At 51.8% G+C, this 20,455-nt stretch overlaps 1 protein-coding gene across 2 annotated transcripts; it reads right to left on the reverse strand.

Moving 5' to 3' along the window:
- Positions 1-5,065: 5,065 nt before the first annotated feature.
- On the reverse strand, positions 5,066-13,643 carry LZTS3 (leucine zipper tumor suppressor family member 3). Of its 2 annotated transcripts, none has more exons than XM_082282412.1 (3): positions 13,193-13,643; positions 10,833-11,594; positions 5,066-9,314 (listed from the first exon to the last, which is right to left on the reverse strand). In XM_082282412.1, the coding sequence occupies exons 1-3, from the start codon at positions 13,640-13,642 to the stop codon at positions 8,604-8,606; spliced, it is 1,923 nt and encodes a 640-aa protein (XP_082138538.1). In that variant the 5' UTR covers position 13,643; the 3' UTR covers positions 5,066-8,603. The 2 variants fall into 2 exon arrangements, with proteins under 2 accessions (XP_082138538.1, XP_082138537.1); XM_082282411.1 differs by having other exon boundaries at positions 10,833-11,663.
- Between the last annotated feature and the right edge of the window lie 6,812 nt (positions 13,644-20,455).

Genomic DNA, 20,455 nt, shown 5'->3' on the forward strand with positions numbered 1-20,455 from the left:
GAGGCTCCTGTCTGAGCTGACACCCATCACTGCAGCTGTGCCAAGAGAACGGGGGGGATTCAGGTCACAGTGGACCTGTGAAGGTCTGGCCTGAGCCCCTGCTCCAGCTGGACCACTCAGAGCCCATTGGCCAGGGCTGTGTCCACCCAGATTTTGAGTATTGCCAATAATTACGGCTCCACTGTTCCCAGAAATCTCTCTCCTGTCCACTGCAGGCTTTCAGCACTGGCAAACTAATTAAATATGGCCTTGAGCCTTACTTAGCACTTGTGTCCCTTCCTAATATTCCTACCAGGTGGAATTCCTGTCCACCTCTCCCTTTTATTCCCTGGCAAGTGAGGAAATCCCGTTTTCAGGAGGCCGCAGGGGTCTGGAGGAGAGTCACGTTGGCTGGTGGCACCTCAGGCTTTAAACCTGAGGGAACTCAGGGAATCCCTGACTCCCTTTGCCCTGGGAGGCACCAGCTTTGTCACCAGAGGGCAGGAGACCTCTCTAATAAAGCTGCAATGGGGAAAAGTGCTGGAATTGTTGGGTTTTTAAAGAGAAACAACGTTTATGTGCTGCTTTGAGTGACGCTGACCAAGCAGTTGGGTGGGATTCATTCGACTAAAAACCTGCAGGAGGTTTTGGACATGGTGTGACCTCCCTGGTTGTGAGGGAAGGTTGGATGGACATCGGCCTGGGGGCCGCATCCAAATCCTCACCCCAAACATCTGGGATCCAACACAAATTGGATGCATTTTGAGTGTTTTCCACCCCTTCAGCCACGTGAAGGGCTCATGCTGGGGAAATCAGGGAACTCCCGGAGATGCTCTGGTGGGGGATGTGGCTGCTCCAGGTGAGGGCTTGGCATGGGAGGGAAGGGGAATTGCCTTCCCACCACTGCAGCTGGATTGGAGGGTGCTGGTACATCCAGTGTGAAGCTTTCCTTCCAGTTCCCCAGCCCAGCTGTGCCTCCCTCCCCAAAACCCCCTTGGTTCTCACCCCTTCTCCCACCTGCAACACAGCCAAACAAGCCACGCAGTCCTGTTTTTAAAACGGGGCCTTTCTCCATTTTATTTTGCCCAATAAAAATCCTTCACAGTCAGGTTGAGAGAGGAGAGTTGGAGATACGTATACATATAGATCTGCATGTCTATTTATATATATACATACCTCTGTACAGATATATTTGTATATTCACCGTAGAAAATGGCAAAGGCAGTAGCTCTTCACATCTGGGTAACCCAAAGGGAACATACAACAGACCAGCAGGGAAGTGGGAAGTGTGGTAGAGTTTTAACAAGAACCTCTGAAACAGATACACCTTTGCTGTACAAAAATCCCAGAATGCTGCGTGTTACCTCTTTTTCCCTTTTTTCTTTTTTTTTTTTCCTTTTTTTGTTCAACGTCTTGTCTTTAAACACACTTAAACCAGAGGCCAAGTCAAGACAACGGTGATTGGGAGTGACCACGTGGACAGGAGAGACACCCGACTTTATGGAGTTCTTTTTAAATTTTTATTATTTTTTTTTAAGTATATATATATTTTTATATATATATAATTTTTTTTATTTTTTTTTTTAGATTTTTTTTTTTTAAGATTTTTTTTTTCCTTTTTTCCTTTTTTTTTTTTTTGCAAAGTTGAGACGCAGTTCGGAGAACCGGCAACAGTCGACGCAGAAACAGAACAGTAACGGAGTCGAGTTCAGAACACTTCTGGTTTGAATTCACAGTCAGAGGAGAGAGAGAGGAGAGAGAGAGAGAGAAGGAGAGAGACACCGAGGCGTCAGGAAACGAGAGGGAAGAAAGCACAAGGCTGGGATTGAATTTACAGTCGGGGAGGTCCGGAATGGGACGAGGGGTCTCACGCAGGAGGTCCTGCAGAGGGGCACGGCCCGGCGCCGGTGGAGCTCCTCTTATTGCTGGTGAAGTCGGACAGCAGCCTCGCCCAACCCGCCCTCCTCCCCGCGGGGAGCTGGGGTTTGGGGGGACAGCGATGGATCTGCTGGAGAACGGACGACTCAGCGACGTGCATCGGTTTGGGGTGAGAAAAACCCTCCCCAGCGTGGTGGTGCCCGGAGAGAGGCCAAGGCCAGGTCGGCTCCTCTGGGCTCACAGCGATTACCAGGTCCCGGAGAGTGCAAACAAAGACACCTTGGAGGAGCCCCGGTCCCTGGCTCTGCGGGGACACGGCTGCCTGGGAAGGGACTGCATAGACACATTGGCCGGGTGTGCAGCATTGGGTGGTGCTGGGACGCTCCTGCGCTGGTGCTGGAGCTCTGCCCGCACGTGTTCTGCTCCTTTCAGTCACAGGAAAGGGGGAAAAGGGAGCTTTCTCCTCCGAGCCTGGCTCTCAGGAATGGCAGAGCCACAGTGTCCCACTGGTTGTCACCGAACGTGGCTCCGTGAGCTCAGACACCCCAGTGGCTCCCGCATGGAGAAGACCCGCTGCAGGGACCCAGTGACAGCCGTGGGATGGGCACCAGGAGAGGATGGGCCACACCTCCTGGGCACCCAGGCTGGTGGCCTGCTGGATGTGGGAAGCTTTGGACTCTCCGGATAAACGGGGCCACCAAGCTCAGAACACTGTGGTCATTTAGAGCCAGACTGGACCTCGCATCCCTTTCCGAAGGAGTTGAGCCCGGGGCTGGAGCTGTGAAGGTATTCACAGGAATGTTGGCTTGCCTGCAGGTGTCAGAGTTGGGAAGAGTCCCTTTTAAATCTCCCTGGAAAAATCTATTGCTTTGGGACAGAAAGCAGAGACTTCCTGCTGGAGAAAATAGATCTGTGAAAGAGCTGTGGAGACACGGCCTGGTCCCAGGCTCCAGACCTGACCCGATCCCCTTTACTGGGAGAACCAGGGAAGAGGATTATCCTGAAAATACAGGAGCTTGGTGCTGACAGCAGTTGCACTGCCAGCATGGAACATCCTATTGGGAAGCCAACACCTGGAAAAAGCTGGATGTGATCCCAACCCCTTGATACACTGTGGGGTCCTGCGTGTCCCTATGGACCTCAAAGACCCTCAGACCCCTGATTTTCCAGAAGGTGGAAGGACCAGGGAGCCCCAGAGCTGGGTGGTGATGGTGTGAATCTGCCGTGCAATGATCCCATGGGATTGCAGGCCATGGGAATGTCCTTCAGCAGGAAGCCAGGTTGTCCTTGGAGGTAAAGCAGGGCTGATGGAGCTGCCATGGGAATGTCAGAGAGGAGGGGATCAGTGTTCTGGAAAGCTCCTGAGAGCAGGGTTGGGATAACCCATTCTCAGTGCGGGCTGCAGCTCCAGCTTGTCCAGATGGGAGATGGGAGAGTACTGGGAGAGGCACTGACTGCTCCAATGGGATGGGAATTATCTAAAAGGAGGCAGGAGAGCCTGGAGAGCTGGGGCAGAGGAGCAACAGGGCACAGGCAACACATGAACAGATCTTTAGCAAGGGGTCTTGGTGATCAGTGAATTTTAAAGGGGTTTCAAGGCTTAAGCTGAAGGTTTGGCTTAAATTAACGGCGAGTTGGGCTCTCTCCCATCCCAGGAATGGTGTGGAGAAGGCTGAGCACAGCTGGGGAGCAGAGGCACAGTGAGAGGCATCTGCCCGAGGCCCAGACCCACCTGAACACCCACCTGCAGGAGCACAGATCTCCCACCGGCCTCCTGCCAGGTCCAGGAACCTTCATGGAGCAAAGGTGGGCGGAGATGCCTTCAGCACCCCGAGCAGGAGAAGTGAAGAACACTCTGCCTTCACCTTGCAATTCGTTTCCTTGATAAGGAGGGTGCTGAGGATGCCCTGGGGTGAGCTGGGGAGAGGACACCACGGGGGCAGCCAGCAGGACCACCAGCTCTCAGGATGCTCATTTTCCTGGGCAATTCCCACTGAGCCAGAACAATTGACTGGACCCTGTAGTGATGTCTGCTGCTAAACTAGAGGAGACCTATTGCTCTGAAGATGAGAGGCATGAAGTTGCCTGAAGACAAGAGGATGCATGGCTTGGCATGCATCCTCTCTTTTCCTCAAGAAGAAAGGGAATGGCATCCATCCCAGCTCCTAGGGACAGCCCCTGGTCCACATTCTCCAGGGGAAATGTGTGGAGCTAATTGGTATGGCTGTGGAGGATATTGGTGTAACCAACTGGGAATGATCACCTCACCCAGGAACTCCTTTCTATCCTGTCCTATCTCATGCAGGAAAGGCCCTTATGGACCTGCAAACATTCCCAGGTGGGACACGGGGAAATCGTGCCCCCTGCTAGCTTTCATTCACCTTTTCCAGCCCACACCAGCCTCATCTCTCCCCAGGAAAGCCAGGACACAGCTCCAAGCATGCAGCCCAGTGTTCTCCGGAGATCTTTGGTCATGTTGCTCGTGAGCTCGCTGCCTTGAGCGAGCTATAAAGTGCCACTGCAAGGGGCAGGAGGGGAGCAGGATGGTCCTTTCCATGGGCAGAGCTCAGGGGGGACACCTCTGGGAGCCACTGTCTGCATGGAGTCTGGGTGTGATACCAGAGGGGCAGAGGGGACTTCAGTCTTAACCAGGGGGCAATTGCAAACCTGGCTCAGGGAGGCAGCAAGCATCAAAGCAGGACAGAGTGACACCAGGCTGAGCTAATCCCAGGTGGATTGCTTTCCTGGGAGGTGCTGAAGCCCTGATTCCCACTGCAGCCAGGCACAGGTCGGGGTGCTGAGCACTCTGTGTGCAGCACTCAGCACTCGGCCCCACTCGCCAACACAGAAGCCACAGAGCCTTCTTGTCTCCATTTAATCATCAACATACAGAGCTGGGCTCTTATTTACATCCAGGTACACTTCTCTCTGTACAACAGCATAAGAGCAACAATTCCATTCCTCTCTGGAGCGTGGAAACCTGGAGGTGAGTGACCACCACCAGTGACAGCAGGATTGGGGTCACCGGCTGCCACCAGACTGGCAGGAGCTGAGTGGAACTCTGTGAGGCACAACAACATGCCCTGGTTGTGGTGTTCATGCTGGGGGTGAGAAGGGAGTGCTAGAATTAGCCCAGCTGGGTTGCTGGGACAGCGGCAGCAGCCAGCCTTGGAATGGTGGTGGAGCAAAGCAGCCCCGCTCACAGCAGAGTAAGACCTTCCCTGGCACCAGGACAGCTTGCTTAGCCCACATCCTCATGGATGGAAGCTGCTGGAACTGATCGGTGTCCTCTCCTCTGTTTATTGTGTGGATGTGCTTGGAGCATGACTGAGCTCTGTACATGGGATCCTGTGACACCAGAGGTGCTCCAGGACTTCCCACCACTGGCCTGGCTCTCTCAAAAATCTTGGCTCATATTGCCCAGCTGCAAGTGTCAGGCATCCCAGAGCATCTCTAATGTCTGTGGACCCCATGCGTGGGCAACTGAGCTGACACCCTCGTGGCCATAGCTTGTGGTGGTGGCCAATGGCAAGTTAGAGAGGATTTTGGGGGCAGGACTTGTAGAATGACATATGAGCCAGGACATCACGCTGAATTCCGCTAGCTCCAAGGTGGAGGAGAGAGCTGGGGGATGGTCAAGCCCAAATTCTGGGTGGAGTTCCATGGGACAGAAACAATTCATCAGCCCTGCCTGAGCCTCCAAGAGACACGCTGTCAGCCTCCTTGACCATTCCCAGGATATGTCACCCAAACGCCAGCCTGGCACCCCTTGGCTGTCCTAATCCAGGGCTAAGACCCCAGAGCCTCAATGAAGCTTTTGATGGGAGATTTCATCAACTTGTGAAAGTGTTAAGATCTGGAAGGAGCCAGGTGAGCTCCCACCTGGGCACAAACAACAGGAATCCAGGTGTCCCACCATTATTTTGCACCATCTTTGCTGAGCAAAAGGCTGGCACAGGGGAGATAACTTGATGGGGAGCAGCACACCCAGTTGTGGGGAGGAATCCTGAAGCACAGGAATCCTTTGTGGCAGTTTGGCTCCCAAAACCATCTGTATTTTCTGTCACCGTAGCACAGCTGGGGTGGTTTTGGCAGGACGGCCAGGTGCTTGGAGGATCCTGGGAGAATCCCGAGAGAGGGAAAACCAGCAGCAGCAGCAGCAGCAGAGTGTCTTAATGGGTGTCTGCAAGGCTCTGTCATCCAGGGAATGTCCACAGTCGAGGTCTCTGACATATGGATTGAAACTCTGGATTGATGTGATGCAGTGAAGAAGGTGGAGGGAGTGGGCCTTTCCTCCTCCGAGGTGAGAAATCTTCACAGGCACAGACACCACACACCTGCTGTGGATAGAAGGACAACGTGGGCTTCTCTGATGTGAAAAGAAAGCTGAGATGGTGGATTGGAGATCTCCAAACCTGACAGTGTGGGATGTTTGTCTCAAAGGCCTGGATTATGACATGGAGGAAGCTCTGGGATTTTCCTGGCCAGGTCCATGTAGATGTCTCCCTGGGCATGGCAAAGTCTGCTGCTGGGTGGCACTGGCAGGCAGCTGCACTCCTTCCTCGGTGAGGTGCACAGGCTGATGTCCAAGAGTGCTGGAGCATCTTCAGGATTCGCAGTGAGGCTGTTCCCCATCCCCATCATGAGTCAGACCTGACCTAATCCCCCTTTTATGGCTGGTTCTGGGAGACGGGCTTAGCCTGAGCTGCCCCTGTGTTTTCCATGAGTTATGTCTTCCTCCGGGTTGAAAGACATGGGCAGAAGTGGTGGGAAAAGACAGGAACCATCAGCTGGGATCTTGAAATGCCCTGGTCTTGTTGCACATCTCCATTTTCAATGTCTCCAGGGATCTCTGGCAGCCACCACCAGCTCCTGGCCAGTAGCTCTGCCTGATGACGTGGGCTGGTGGGACTAACTGCAGTCTCCACTCTTTGCTCAGTCTGGAGCTCACCACAACAATATTTATTCTCAAATTGAAGGTCAGACCCGGTCATGAACAGGGGAGCTTTGGGGAGACAGAACATGGAAAATGTGCAGGCTTTTGTTTGGAAGGTCTTCAGCCCCTCATTGCCTCGAGGTTCTTCCTTGGTATGCACATGAAATGTGATCTGGTCAAACTCTCCCTGGAGTCACCTCATGGACATTTCAAGACGTCCCTGTGCTAATTCCAACTTTTCTCTTCTAGCTGCTCCCCCGGGCAAAGGGCCAAAATCCCCACTCCTATTGATCCTTTGGCCACCGCCCAGTCAGTGCAAACTCCACTTTGCGACATTTTTCTTCTCTTTATTGTGACTCGTGGTAGAAAATTATCCATGACAGGAAGGACCAAGCTCACTTTGCCCATGTTTTCAAGCGGAATGCTGGGTTTTGCTGCCTCGGTGACTGTGCACGTAGGATTTGGTTTATGGTTCTACCAGGGTGTAAGCACTTGCGTGATCTTAAGCGTTTCCCCCTCTTACGACTTCTTTCATGCTCAGGGTTAGTAGCTGAGTATTTTCTTGAGCTAGGCCTGCGTTATCTCCATCCCTGGAGTGTGGGATGCCCCGTGGGATGGCTGTGGGCGCTGTTTGGAATGGCTCTACTGAAGGCTGACCGTTGCAATCCAGCCGTGATGCTGCTGTGCCTCCGCTGCAACTCCTGAGTGAGGCTCTAGTGCTGTTTATAAGCAGACCCTGGACCAAGAGAGTGCACCAAGGTGTCACTCGTTTGGGGACAGGGTGGCACAATTGCCCACTTTTGGGGCAGATTGCTAAAGCTTCAGTTTGCATAAACATCCCATGGGTTTGGAGGCTTCCCCAAACCTCGGTTACATTGACTTTGGGAAGTAAGAGGGCTCTTGGGAAGGGAAACTAGCTTGGATTTCCAAGCTTTTTTCTTGCTGTAGCCAGCTTGGGTATAGAGTAAGAGTAAGGGGACCAAGGCAGAGGTGGGAGGGTATTTCTGCTCCTGGGGTTGGTCACAACCCGGCAGAGGAGTGGAACTGCAGGAGGAAACCACAAGGAAGTGAAAACGCAGCATATGTTAAGCTCTGCTGAGCCTCCAGAGAGGCTCCTGCTGGGACATCATTCCTTGTTGGCTTCTGTTACCAGGACAGGCTCATCCTGCTCCTTAAGGATGTCCTAACCTCTTGCAACCAGGGCAAGAGGGAGTCGTCTGGTAGAGATATGTCTGGTTTCACTGAAATCAGTGGCCAAGCTCGCACTGACTTCACTAAGACCACCGTCTAGACAGGATACTTGATGCAGAACACTTGAGTTTGCTCATGATCCCGAGAGCTTTGCTCCATTAGCCAATGTGGCTAAAAACGTCCTGGAAAAAATAAACCCCCAAAAACCAACAAACCTGCCACTTTGAACTGTTTCGCTGCACGTAAATGTGTGGAAAACCAAAGAAACTGAATGCAACCCTCCAAAACAACCAACCGAAGAAGGGTGAATTGTAGGAGAGGGGTGGCAGCCTCTAGTGAAGTAACAGTCAGGGCAGATTACAAAAGAGCCAATTGACCCTCACCAGCTGTACTAGGAAAAAACCCAGACGAGATGTCGCATTATCGATAGAAAACCAACGCACATCCACAGTTATTTTACCTACAGAGCACAGAAGTGGAGAGTAAGGGTGATGGAGCCTGGTGGGAGCACGCTCACACCGCTCCAGCGGGAGCGCATTATCCTTCGGAAGATCACTGGCTTGAGTAGGTAGTACATGCACAGCAATAAAAAATTCCGTTGTGTCGCCTCGGTCCCTCCTCAGATCTCGGTGGACTCTATTCGCTCGAGTCTGGAGGGAGTCCATGTCTTCTTCTCCTCGGTGTGCGGGGGGCTGGTGGTCTTTGTGTTCATCTCGTTGACCTTGTGCTCCAGGAGCTGGTTCTTCTGGTACATCTCCACGTAGTTCAGCTGCAGCTGCTTCTGGTACTTGATGACTTTCTCCTTCTCCTCCTGCCACGTGCGCCGCTCCTCCTCGAAGTCCATCACCTGCTGCTCCCGCTGCTGCCGCTCCAGCTTCAGCTCCGTCTGGAGCCGCTCCACCTCCCTGCGCAGGGTGTTCACGCTGTCCTCGCTCTGCCGCTGCATCTTGGCCTCGTCGCTCTCGCAGGCCAGCGGGTCCCGCAGCTTCTCCCCGAGGTCCCCGCCAAAAGGCCCCGCAGGTCCCATGCTGGCAAGTGTCCGCTTCAGGCCGGAGACCTCCAGCTCACAGTGGTTCAGCTTTTCCCTCAGCACCTGGACCTCGCTCATCTTCCGCTGCAGCTCGCTCTCGCAGATCTCCAGGTTGACGCTCTTGGAGCTGTAGGAGTCCTTCAGGGTGAGGATCTGCTCCTCTTTCTCCCGTAGGAAGTTCTTACCTTCCTTGAGCTGTGACCGCAGTCCCACAATCTCGTTGAGCTTCTGGGAGACGTCAGCTTGGGAGTCCTTCAGCTGCTGCTTGAGCAGGGAGATCTCACCTGCCTTCTGGCAAACCTGTGGGGAGAGCACCCGTGAGGCTGGCGGATGGCAGTGAGGAGCTGCTTGTCCCCTGCACTGCCCGTGAAACAACCCTGCTCATGGACCCAGCCTTCACCAGGACCCAGACCATGCCACTGACCTCTGTGTTTTTTCCTGGCTCTCAGGGACCTGATGCTGTTTCCAGCTGGAGCTGCCCAACAGCCAAGCCCAGTGCTGCGGTCCCCACCAGCGATGCTTCCCTCCTGCCTTCATCTTACTCCCCCACCCACAAACCCGCGGTGCTCAATCCCAAACCTTCTCAGCTGGAGTTTTCCCACAAAGTTTACCTCAATGGCATCTGGACCTTGAGCAAGTCTGAGACAGAAACATCTCAGACCCAGAGACCACCCGGCTTCTCCCCAAGACCTGGGAGCATTGGACAGGAGGCAGATAAGTAGACTTTACTTACTCATCCTATGATGCCTTCCTTCCCAAAGACTCCTAAAGAACCCTGGAAGTGCTCAAAGCCACATTGGATGGGACTTGGAGCAACCTGGTCTAGTGGAAGGTGTCCCTGCCCATGGCAGGGATGTGGAACTGGATGGGCTTTAAGGTCCCTTAAAAGACCTGGGCAGAACTGCTGGTCAAAGGAGGGACAATGCAGTCTGCTTGTTCTGGGATTTATCCTGCAGAGGTTTTACAACAAGCCTGTAATAATCTCTGCTGAACATCTGCAAATGGCACATTTCAGAGCCTAATTAATCCCAGCTTCATTTACTTTCCATCAGGATTAACAGAATACGGTCTTCTTGATTCTACAGCTATGTTTTGCCTCTGCACTCTTAATAAATTTAAAGTTTCTAGCCTGTGCATGGAAGGATTAAAATTCTTCACATGATCAAGTTGAAACAAAAAGGTATGTTAGCACTGGCTATACAAACAGACCTTGATAAAATGTTCTAAAAATAGAAACAGTAGGAAAAAGTTATGTAGGACTCAACAGGAGAACTAGAAAGAGGAATTTGCCTTTCTAAGAGAGATAAACTTATTAACAACTGAAAACAGTGTGTTACAATGGAAAGCATGAGGTAGACATGGCTGTCAATATCATTTTTATCTCAGTCGCTTTTATATCTTCAATTAAAAAAAAAATCAAATATCTGAAAAGCAGTTTCAAGGTTTGCCCAAATGCAAATAGTAAAAGAATTTAATTAAAATAGACTTAAGCCCATTTTTGGCAGGCACACGTACCTGTGTGGAAAGACCTGTGTTCCCTGAAACTGGATTTGAATGTCACGACTTGGAGTGACTGTGAAGTCAAATTATTAACCAATACAGGGGGTGTGCACAAAAGGTTGTGCTTATTTTAGCTTAATTGAAATCAACAGGCCTGGAACTCAGACAAGTGAGGTGACAAGTGTCACCTGTTACCTGGAGGCCACCAACCCATGGCTGTTACCTGTGGGCTCCACTTAGGGCACGTGGGAGGTACTTTGGGTCACCAGACCCCGCAATGGAAACCTCACTCAAGGTCTGTTACAACAACGCTCTTACCTCCCACTTGGTCTCTTCAATCTTCGGGAGAAACTCAGCCTGCTCCTTCTTGAAAGCCACAAATTTCTTCTCCAGCTCCTCTCGTTGCTGGAGGAGTTGTCCCATGTCGTCCTGGAGTTTTTTTTTCTCCTGCTGGAGCTTGAAGATTTGGAGCTGCAAAGCCTGCTGAGCCCGCTGCGCCTTTTTGGAGACCTGCTGCAACTTGTTGGCATAGTTCTGCCTCAGGTCCTCCATCTCCCTCTCCCAGATCTTCTGCTTCTCCTCGAACACCTGGAAGATGGCCGCCTCGCTCTTGTCCAAGTTCCTCCGCATCTGGAGCACCTCCTGCTCCTTCTCCCACAGCCGGTCCTCCAGGTCCTGGATGATGTCGTCGGTCGAGGGCGAGTGGAAAGGCATCGTTTCGTTGAGATGGTTCAGTCTGTTGAAGGACGAGGTGCTCTTGCTCGAGGACCGCCCGCTGTCTGAGGTAGATATCCCGTTGTATCCCACGATGTTCTTCTCCACGTAGGTGGTCCCGATGCGGTTGATGTGGCTCGTGGAGGCGCTCATGGGGCCCACGTGCTGGCTGTAGCCCGTCCCGTAGGTGGGCAGGCTCGTTAGCGAGTTACGGCCCGAATCCGAGAGCCCCCCCCCTTGGTTTGTAGTCCTGTTAAGGCTGCTCTTGTCGAGTCCACCCTTGGGTGCGGACGGGCTATTGCTGTTGGCATGGTTCAAGCTCTTTCTGTTCTCTGCCATCCCGTTGCTCTGCGGCGGGCAGAGGTTCTGCATGGAATGGAAGTTTTTAGGAACTACTGGTTTAAAGGCTGAGGGTCTAACTAAGGGCTCATTGCTCTGCAAAAAGGAAAAAGGACCACGCATCAAACACAGCAGGAGGCTCGGTAACACACAAAAGAGACACATCGGCACAGGGTGGGGCTGATGCAGCTTGGGCTGGCTCCTTATCCCACCTTGGTACACCCTGGACCATTTGGGGTTGCACATGAGGGACCTGTGGTCACTCGTAGGGCAACACTTTGCCTTCCCTTGCCCCAGCTGAAAGGAAATCATTTTAACGTATCCCAAACCTGCGTGATTTTTGCCCAGAATACTCCTTGGGTTCTCTCAGTGCTCTTTACAAGGAGGGCTGCCCCTTGCTTACCAGACCTGACCAAAATAACTCTAATTTTGGCTGATTGTATTTCTAGCCTTGAGGTTGCATTGCCCTTTTGCTGAAAGCTGAATTGAAGCCTTGGATTAGCAGCCCTTTTGCCTCAGGAGCATCACATCTCCCCGCTGCCAGCAGTGACCTGTGCCTGTGGGGACCTCGTGTCCTGCTTATCCTCAGACAGGAGCAGGTAGGAGCTGTGACCCCAGCAGTGACACCAGGCAAGGAACATGCTAGAGCTGCTCTTCATTTGAAATTTGTGTTTTCTGTGGGCCTAAGCAGTGCTGGGGGACAGTGGACCACAGCCACAAGGGATTTAGAAAGGATTTTAAAGCCTTGCACATTCCTCTCCCCATCAATGCACCATTAGAAACAAAATTTTCCTTAAAATGGGATTGAGTCTGCCCTACTGCAGGTTGGATTTTAGGTGAAAATTAAATGGGAGGAAGCAAAGGTGTTTTGAAAATGCCTTTTAGGAGAAACAGAACAAGCCCCAGTGAACATGTTGGAGGTTGGAGACCAAGTGTGAGACTGAGATGGACTGCAGGGGCTGTTGGATTAACAACCCAGGAGAAAAGGCCACCAAATGCTGCAGAAATAATGCTGGACACAAATTATGGAAGTCACTGGAGCAGAGCAGCAGGCTACACAAAACACCGCTGGCTCTGGGGCTCTGCTCCTCCAGGCCTGGGAGATCTTTCTCCCTGAAGCCAGTATGAGCCATGAGGACTGGGCTGGGCTGGGAGAGAATGTTTACAGGGGTAGTTCCCAAGCCGTGTCCCTCACAAGGGGCACTGGGATTCTGAGCAGATGCTCATGGCTTCTTTCAAGCAACAGCTTTAGGTGGCAGTGTGTGGTTGGAAACTGCCTATAAAAGGCACAAAACTAAGAGGGGACTCAAATGCTGGACCTACTGAAACTGGAGCCGACTCCAGCTCCCTCCCCATCCTTCAGGGAGGTAGGCACAACATCTCAGGGAAGCTGGAATAGCCGGTGACTTAAATACAGGCTTAAATGAGCTGTATGTGGAAGACTTGTGGTCATGCTCTTGGGCCAGAACTAATAACCCCCTGAAAAGTCATAAGAATGATATCATCTCTACATAAAAACGTACAAAGTAACAACGAGAACATCATTTGCACTGTTGCCCAAGGCCTCCTGGTCTGTGCTTCCAGAGATGTGCCACGGCCACCCAGCTGCTCCAGGAGGTTCTCACCTGGTCTAGTTTGCCGGAGATTGGCAAAATCTTTGGTGGGTTACTGGGCTCTCGGTACTGGGGAGGCGGCGGCAGGTTCTTCTCGTTGTTGGTGGTCACGTTGCCGCAGATGTCCATCTTCACCTTCTCGCTCTTGCGCAGGTCGCCGTTGATGTAGAGAGAGTTGGAGACTTTCTCCGACTTGTAGGTCTTCTCCTCGCCGGAGTAGCGGTTGGAGATCTCCCGCGTGGAGTAGCCGTTGCGGGGCCCCTCCGTCTGCCGGCCGCTGCTCTGCGTCCGAGTGCCCACGCTCTTCATGGCGAACTCCTGGTCGTTGGCCACTCCGCTGCCCACGCTCCCCATGGCGCTCTTGGGGATGGTCTGGGAATAGCGGGGGGCGAAGCCGTGGAAGTTCTCTGGGCTGGGGTAGGCCGGGTCACTGAGGATGGGCAGCGTCTCTAGCGTGGCCATGGCAGCGTAGGGGTGAGGTGGAGGCACAGCTCAGTGGCACTGGGACAAGGAGGGAAAAGGGTTGTTAAAGAGATGCCTTTTGTCTGCCGTGCCCTTTGCAGATCGAAATCATGTCCCAGTGATGGCGTTCTCCTCCTCTCTGGGATCCCCAGGTCCCTTGGAGGAGCAGCATTCCTCAAATCCCACCCCCTGCTCTCCAAAAGAGCTCCTAATCTTCTCAATCCAAAAGTTGTGGTTCCCAGGGGAATGGGTTGCATGGATTTTAGTAGGCACAGCTCTACGGCATCGGTGAGACACAACCATTTGCTGTTCCCAAGAATGAACTATTTCTGTCACTTTTCCCAGGTTTGAACCTGTTTGTGTTCCCATGGGGATGGAAGGTCTCCATCCCTGGTCCTGGCTCATCCCAGTGCTCTCTCCAGCACATCCCTTAGGGATGGTATCACAGGGCTTAAACAACACACTTCCCATCTCTTCCTTGGGATTGTTGTTGTTGAACTTGAGTTTTTAAAAAGATGCTTTTGTCCAGGTGTCATCCTAAATTTTCTTCTAAATATTTATTCCCCTTCTCAATTTGATTCTTACTTAGCCTGTGCCGTGGGTTGGCCAAAACTAGGCCATGGGACATGGTTAACATGCAAATATTGGTTTCAAAAGTTGTCTTTGACCAGGGTTGTCCTGGGACCAATTATCCTTGGGACCAATTCTCATCTATCTAGATGCTCTTCATCAGCTTTTACACAAAGGTGTAAAGTCTTATTTGAGGAAATAGAAGACCCACAACAACTTTTTCTTGGTCACCTCATTGAATAATGGAGAATTTGAACCTGTACCAGCCAAGGATCCCATTACCCGAAGGAAGGGAGAAGGTGCACTGCAAATTTTGGATGACTGAACCAAACCTGGAGGAGCAGGGTCAGTAGCTCCTGGACAGTTGTGGACACTCAGGTGACCAGTGTCCACCCAGCCCTCCAGAGTTCATTGATTTGGTCCCCATGGGCCAGAACGGATGCTTTTCTTTTGTCTCAGGCACCCTCAGTTGCAGGTTTTCCAGGATAAATCATCCTGGTAGTGTGAGGACTAAGGCAGGACTTAAGGGCAGTGGGAGGTACTGTGGTTTCCCTGCGGATGGGATAAAAATAGTTGATGCCCTTTGGAGAAAGGTTCAGGGATGGCAGAGGTCAGGCAGGACCAGCAGGAAGGGGAGATGGAGAAAATCCCCCTTTCAGTGGGGTTTTCCCCCTCCTTGGGGGGAGGGATGTTCATTCAGCCCTCCCTGAGTAAAGCAGAAGAGCTGGATTTATTTCCCTGGAGAGCAAGCTGAGGTCCGGAGCTCAGCTCCCATGTGGTGTCTCAGAGGGCCTTGCTATTTGCACTAATAATGGAATGGAAAAAGAATTAAAAAGGTTAAGGCAGGGTCTGTGCTGCTCAACTTTGCTTTTATTAAACTGCATTTCTGGAGGCTTCTCCTCCCCCTTTCCCAGCATCCTGCCCTGTCCAAAGAACAGCCCTAGTGGCAGATGTGGCAACTGCTGTGCCAGAGCGAGAGGACACAGAGCTGTTGAGGTGGGATTTAAGGTCCCTTCCAACCCAACCCATTCTGGGATTTCATGAAGCGACGAGCATTAAGTGAACACTCTGTAGTCCCTGCTAAGGACATCCTGCAGTTCGCACCTCTGTCCTCAGCAGATGATCTCACATCATTCCCTGATGAAAGTCTAAAGACCAGGCAGTAAAGGAGGATCACATGAGCACCTGTGGGGATCCACTACAGTCAAAACACCAGCGTTTATTGGTCATAAGTGATAAAACCTCTGCCAGCAGTAAGAAGTGGCAGGGTCTGGTCACGTATCCAGCACGTGACATTTGCACACGTGTTCCTTCAGTGCTCTGAGCTGCACTCAAAGGCTCGTGACCCCACCACGCCCTAAAGACACTTCCCAAAGAACATCATCACTGACAGCTCATGAGTGCACAATGCCCAGGGGTTAATCCAGGTGCCTGCTGAGGGCCTGGAGAGTGGCTGGGCTGCGGAGCGATGAGGAGGGATGGAGAACACCCACCTGAAGCCGCACTCAACCAATGGTGCCTTTGGATTTTATGAGTCAAGGGAAGACTTTGTCCTGCTAATTTAGGAATAACCTGCTTTTCAGTGTCTTTGGGAATCTTTATAGGCTGTGACTTCTTTTTATGGGACACCAGGCACCATGGGAGGGATGTGCTGGAAGGTCTCAGCTCCAGACAAGGAAGTGGCATCGTCTCCTTGCAGTACTCCCCAGCCAGCAAGGGAGAAATCCAGGTTACTTTTCCCTCACTGGGTAAATTTCACAGTGACATTTGCACATTTACATTGACTCTCTGAGGGCAGGATGAGGTCACTGGAAAGTTTGATCCTTCCAAAAGGAAGAAAAAAAAAAAGAAAAAAAGAGGCCAACACAACAACAAGCGTTTTCTTTTAACTGGGAATCATCCAAGAAAATATTCTGAAAAAACCCCTTGTTCTTAGCTTATGTTTACTGCAAACCCGGGATCTGATAAACAGAGCATACAGACAAGTGTTACAAATATGTTATTAAGGAGATTCCAGAAGTGCCAACAGATCCCTGACAGTACAGCTTTGTTTGCCAAAAAGGGCCATTTTTTTTTTCTGGGAACAACAACTCTTGGGTTTGTATCTTCTGGCCAGCTCCAGTTCCTGGTCAGGTTTTACATTGGTTGTTCCTCAGCTGAACTGTGAAATCAAATTTTGAGCACAGGAATAGCGTTGCCATGCTCTGACACAGAGCAGGAGGGTCATTTTTTCTCCTTCCAGGTTTGGAGGAATGTGTGACTAAAACCTTCCCTAGGATATTTCTTCTCCTTGAATCTCATCATCTCTGTGGTAACAGGACAAGGGGGAATGGCTTCAAACTGACAGGACAGGGTTAGATGAGATATTGGGAAGAAATTCTTGACTGAGGGTGCTGAGGCCCTGGCACAGGGTGCCAAGGGAATTGTGGCTGCCCCATCCCTGGAAGTGTCCAAGGCCAGGGACAGGGCCTGGAGCAACCTGGGATAGTGGAAGGTGTCCCTGCCCATGGCAGGTTCAAGGTCCCTTCCAAACCAAATTATTCTATGATTCCATGATAACTGCCTCCCTCCCATGGAAATGTGAGCTAAAAGTGGGTGATTCCCAGGGGTGCCGAGCCTGTCCATGAGCACAGGGAGGCTGAGGGAAGATGAATGTTTGCCTTTGCCAGCATTTCGTTCCCAAGTCCATCCTTTAGAAGGGAAGAAGAGTCACCCTTGAGCATGGCTGGGCTTGGAAGAGACCCCCAAGCCACCTCAGAGGGGCAAAAGTGTCCCCGTAGTTACAGTGGGAACCTGAGCGAAGGGACTTTCTTGCAGACACAAAGAAGGAAACCCTCCAGAACAAACTCTGAGCGGAGGTCCCATTTCCCAGTATTCCTGTGTTAATAAAAGCTAAAAAGGTTTTCTTTGTCTGCCTGGATTGACTCAAGGCTCCCTTCTTGGGAGGCATCTCCATACCAAGGGAAGATGCCATATCTCATCAGTACAGTCAACCTTCTCTGACCAGGGATACTGGGAATCCGCACACCCCACACTGCACCACCTCCCCATCTCATCCAGCTCTTGGCCTCTTGGCCTTTCCTGCAGCAGCCTCGCCTTGGAGACAGCGATATTTTGATGCCTGATGCAGAAGATCTGGGGTGAAATGTCCTTTTCCCCAGCTGTGGTGGGCAAACTGTGCATGTCCACCCCTTACCAAGGTTTCCCACCACACCTGCAGCTCCAGGACACTCCTAGATGTTACTGTAGATACAGGGATTTGTAAAATAACAACTGGGTCTTCACTCTTGCTCTACCCAAAGGATTCAGCGAATGCCTTCCAGTTAAAAAGAAGAATCGCTCTGAGATAAGCAGCTGAATGGTTAACTAGGACTAAATCATGGAGGCCTGGCTCTGTTTCTGCCTGAGGAGGTTAATTGTTAACACTCTCCTAACAAAGGCCTTCGGGAGGCAGACATACCTCAGCACCAGTGCCAAGGGAGAAGGGCATCAATCATTGGTCCCTGGCACGGAGAGCTCCAGCAAGGAGCCCCAGAGCAAGGCAGGGCCTTGGCACACGCGCCATCCCAGGCATGTGGCGCTGGCAGCAGGGGCAGCAAAGGCTTCTGAAGGTCAAAAATTCCCCCTCTTGCCAACTGTGGTAACAGGTGTGCCCCTGACCTTCATTAGTCGGGTTTGTTTGCGTCGGCTTTAACGAGGCAGCAATTACTGGCACTGTAAACCCCTGCTCTGTTCTTTTGTTTTTATAGGGGTAGGACCTACACCTGCCCCGTGTTTAAGGCTCGGGTTGGCTCTGCCAAGGTTGGCAGCGCTGCCAAGGGATTGGTTTGGCTGGAGGAGAAAAAGTCAACACGTCCTGGGGTGGTGGAACAGGTTAGATATGGTGGGAAAGGGTGGAAAAAGAATGGTTGTGATAATTTCAGCTTCTTCCAGGAAGATACTTGGAGAGGGAAGGAAAGGACAGGAATGGGTTAGAGGTGAAGACACAGACCCCGTAGGGAGCAAAACCACCTGTGTCCAGTGAGGCATTAACAAGCCCTGGGGAAAAAACCACCACTGAAACCCATGATTTGCAATTGCACTCGTAAAATCACGGAATCACAGAATTATTCAGGTTGGAAAAGCCCTTTAAGACCATGGAGTCCAACCATTCCAAGGCCACCACTGACCCCTGTCCCAAGTGCCACATCCGCACGGCTTTTAAATCCCTCCAGGGATGGGGACTCCACCACTGCCCTGGGCAGCTGTGCCAGGGCTGGACACCTTTTCCATGAAGAAATTTCCCCTAATATCCAGTCTAAACCTCTCCTGTTTAGAAGCTGTTCCCTCTTGTCCTCTTAGTTTCAAGTGCACGTTTCAGTCGCACCCCTCTTCCTCTCCCTCACCTTTCCTTGCACATCACATCCTCCAAAAAGGCCACTCAGCTACTGCTCTGCCTCCTGTGTGTCATGTGCCACCTCCTTACGCCCGTGCCGGACCCAAACCTGGCTGAGAGCTCCTCCACTGGGATTGATTCAAGAGGCAGGGACACCGTGGCTCCCCTCCCACCTGGCTCCAGTGCCCCGGCACCTCCTGTTCTCCTACACCCTTCTCAAGTTGCTCAGTCTGAAGAGGGGAACAGAATGAGCTTTTCTTGTCTCTCACAGGCATTTTTTTCCAGCCCTCAAGTAATTCTTGTGGCTCTTTCCTGCACCTCCTCCAACTCTTTTCCCCCCATCCTGGTTCAGTGGCTGCCAGGTTTTCCTCCACCACTGGAATACGGCACGAACGCACTTGAACCTGTCTGCAAAAACACACAGATCTCGAGCTTTTCAACCACAAGCTTTTTCCACAACCAAAAGCCAAATGAAGTCAGAAGAACAACTCCTGCTCCTTCCCTAGGACACAAACCTCTCTTTTCCCATTTATCCCTGTACTGCAGTTCTTTTTCCCTCACTCAGAGCTAAAAAGCAAACTCAGGAAGGCAGGCTGGAGGGTCAAATAGTGGCAAGTTCTTGCAGCCACCCTCAGCCACCTCTTGGGCCATGGGGCTGCTGTGTTTCTGCACATTTTCCATCCTTATGTGCAAAGGATTTGCGATTGGATTTACTTTTGTACACAATATTGAGTAACGTGCTCTAGGGCACCCTGCTGGAGCAGGGAGGTTGGACTTGGACAAGCCAGCATGGTAGTCCTGCCTAGGAACATCCAATTGGGCAAGGTGGGGACCATCCTGACCCTCTGTGACCCTGCCACTTTCCAATTACACCTTTCCCAGCACCTGAGAGTGCTGAGGGGCCTGCACAGGGACCTGCCGCATCCTCTGGATAACTGGGCCCAGTTAAAAGCTGTCAGCCGTCCCAGTACAAACCCATTTCTGAGACAGGAGGATCACACTTTGCTTTTCTCTCCTGAAAATGTGGCAGCATCAGGAGGGGGTGGCAGGACTAGGGGCAGGCAGGTCCCAGTTTTGGGGGCTGCGCTTCCTGGGGCTGCTGTGGGAAATAAAAGCGAGCTGGCTTAGAAACATTTCCTTTTCCTTTCCGCCTGCTAATGAGATAATTACAGCCTTTTGTATTCTGGGAAACTACTTTCTCATTATGGGGGCCGCATAAGCTATTTACATAATAAGCCTGAAACAAAAGAGATGAGATGAAAAGACCCAGGCGGCTCTTCAGGGGAGCTCTTGTTGAGCTGCCAAGGGACAGCATGCAGGATGACAGATTCCTCCATCCCCAAAGCTCCTCTGGTCTGGAGTGGGTGGCAGTGCTTGATTCAGGATGTCCCCAGCGTGGGATGATCCTCTGTCTCAGCTGTGAGGGTCCCCAAGGTCCTCAGAACCAGCCCTTTCTTAGACCACCCTTTGCAATTCCCAGTGATAAAGGATTTGGGAGGAGTGGCCATGAATCCAAACCCACGTCAAGGAGAGCCGTGTCAGCATTTGTGGGGCTCACAGTGACAGCTGGGGACGAGTCCCACCACCAGAGGATGTTTGGTACCAAACTGGCCTGTCCCTTGTCCCAATCTGCTGTGTCCCAGCTTCCTCCAGCTGTGGTCAAGGGACATTCTGGGTACCAACCTGTCCCATTCCATATCCCGTATCCCTGTTCCTCGTTTCACTTTCTGACCCAAGGACATGATGGGCACCAGACTGTCCCAGCCCATTTCCCTGTCCCCCTAGTTGGCCAAGGGATGCGCTGGTTACAAACCTGTCCCATCCCATTTCCCTTTCTCATTTCCCATTCCCATTTCCCATTTCCCATT

Source organism: Coloeus monedula, assembly GCF_965178545.1.
Source record: "Coloeus monedula genome assembly, chromosome: 5".
Lineage (NCBI taxonomy): Eukaryota > Metazoa > Chordata > Aves > Passeriformes > Corvidae > Coloeus > Coloeus monedula.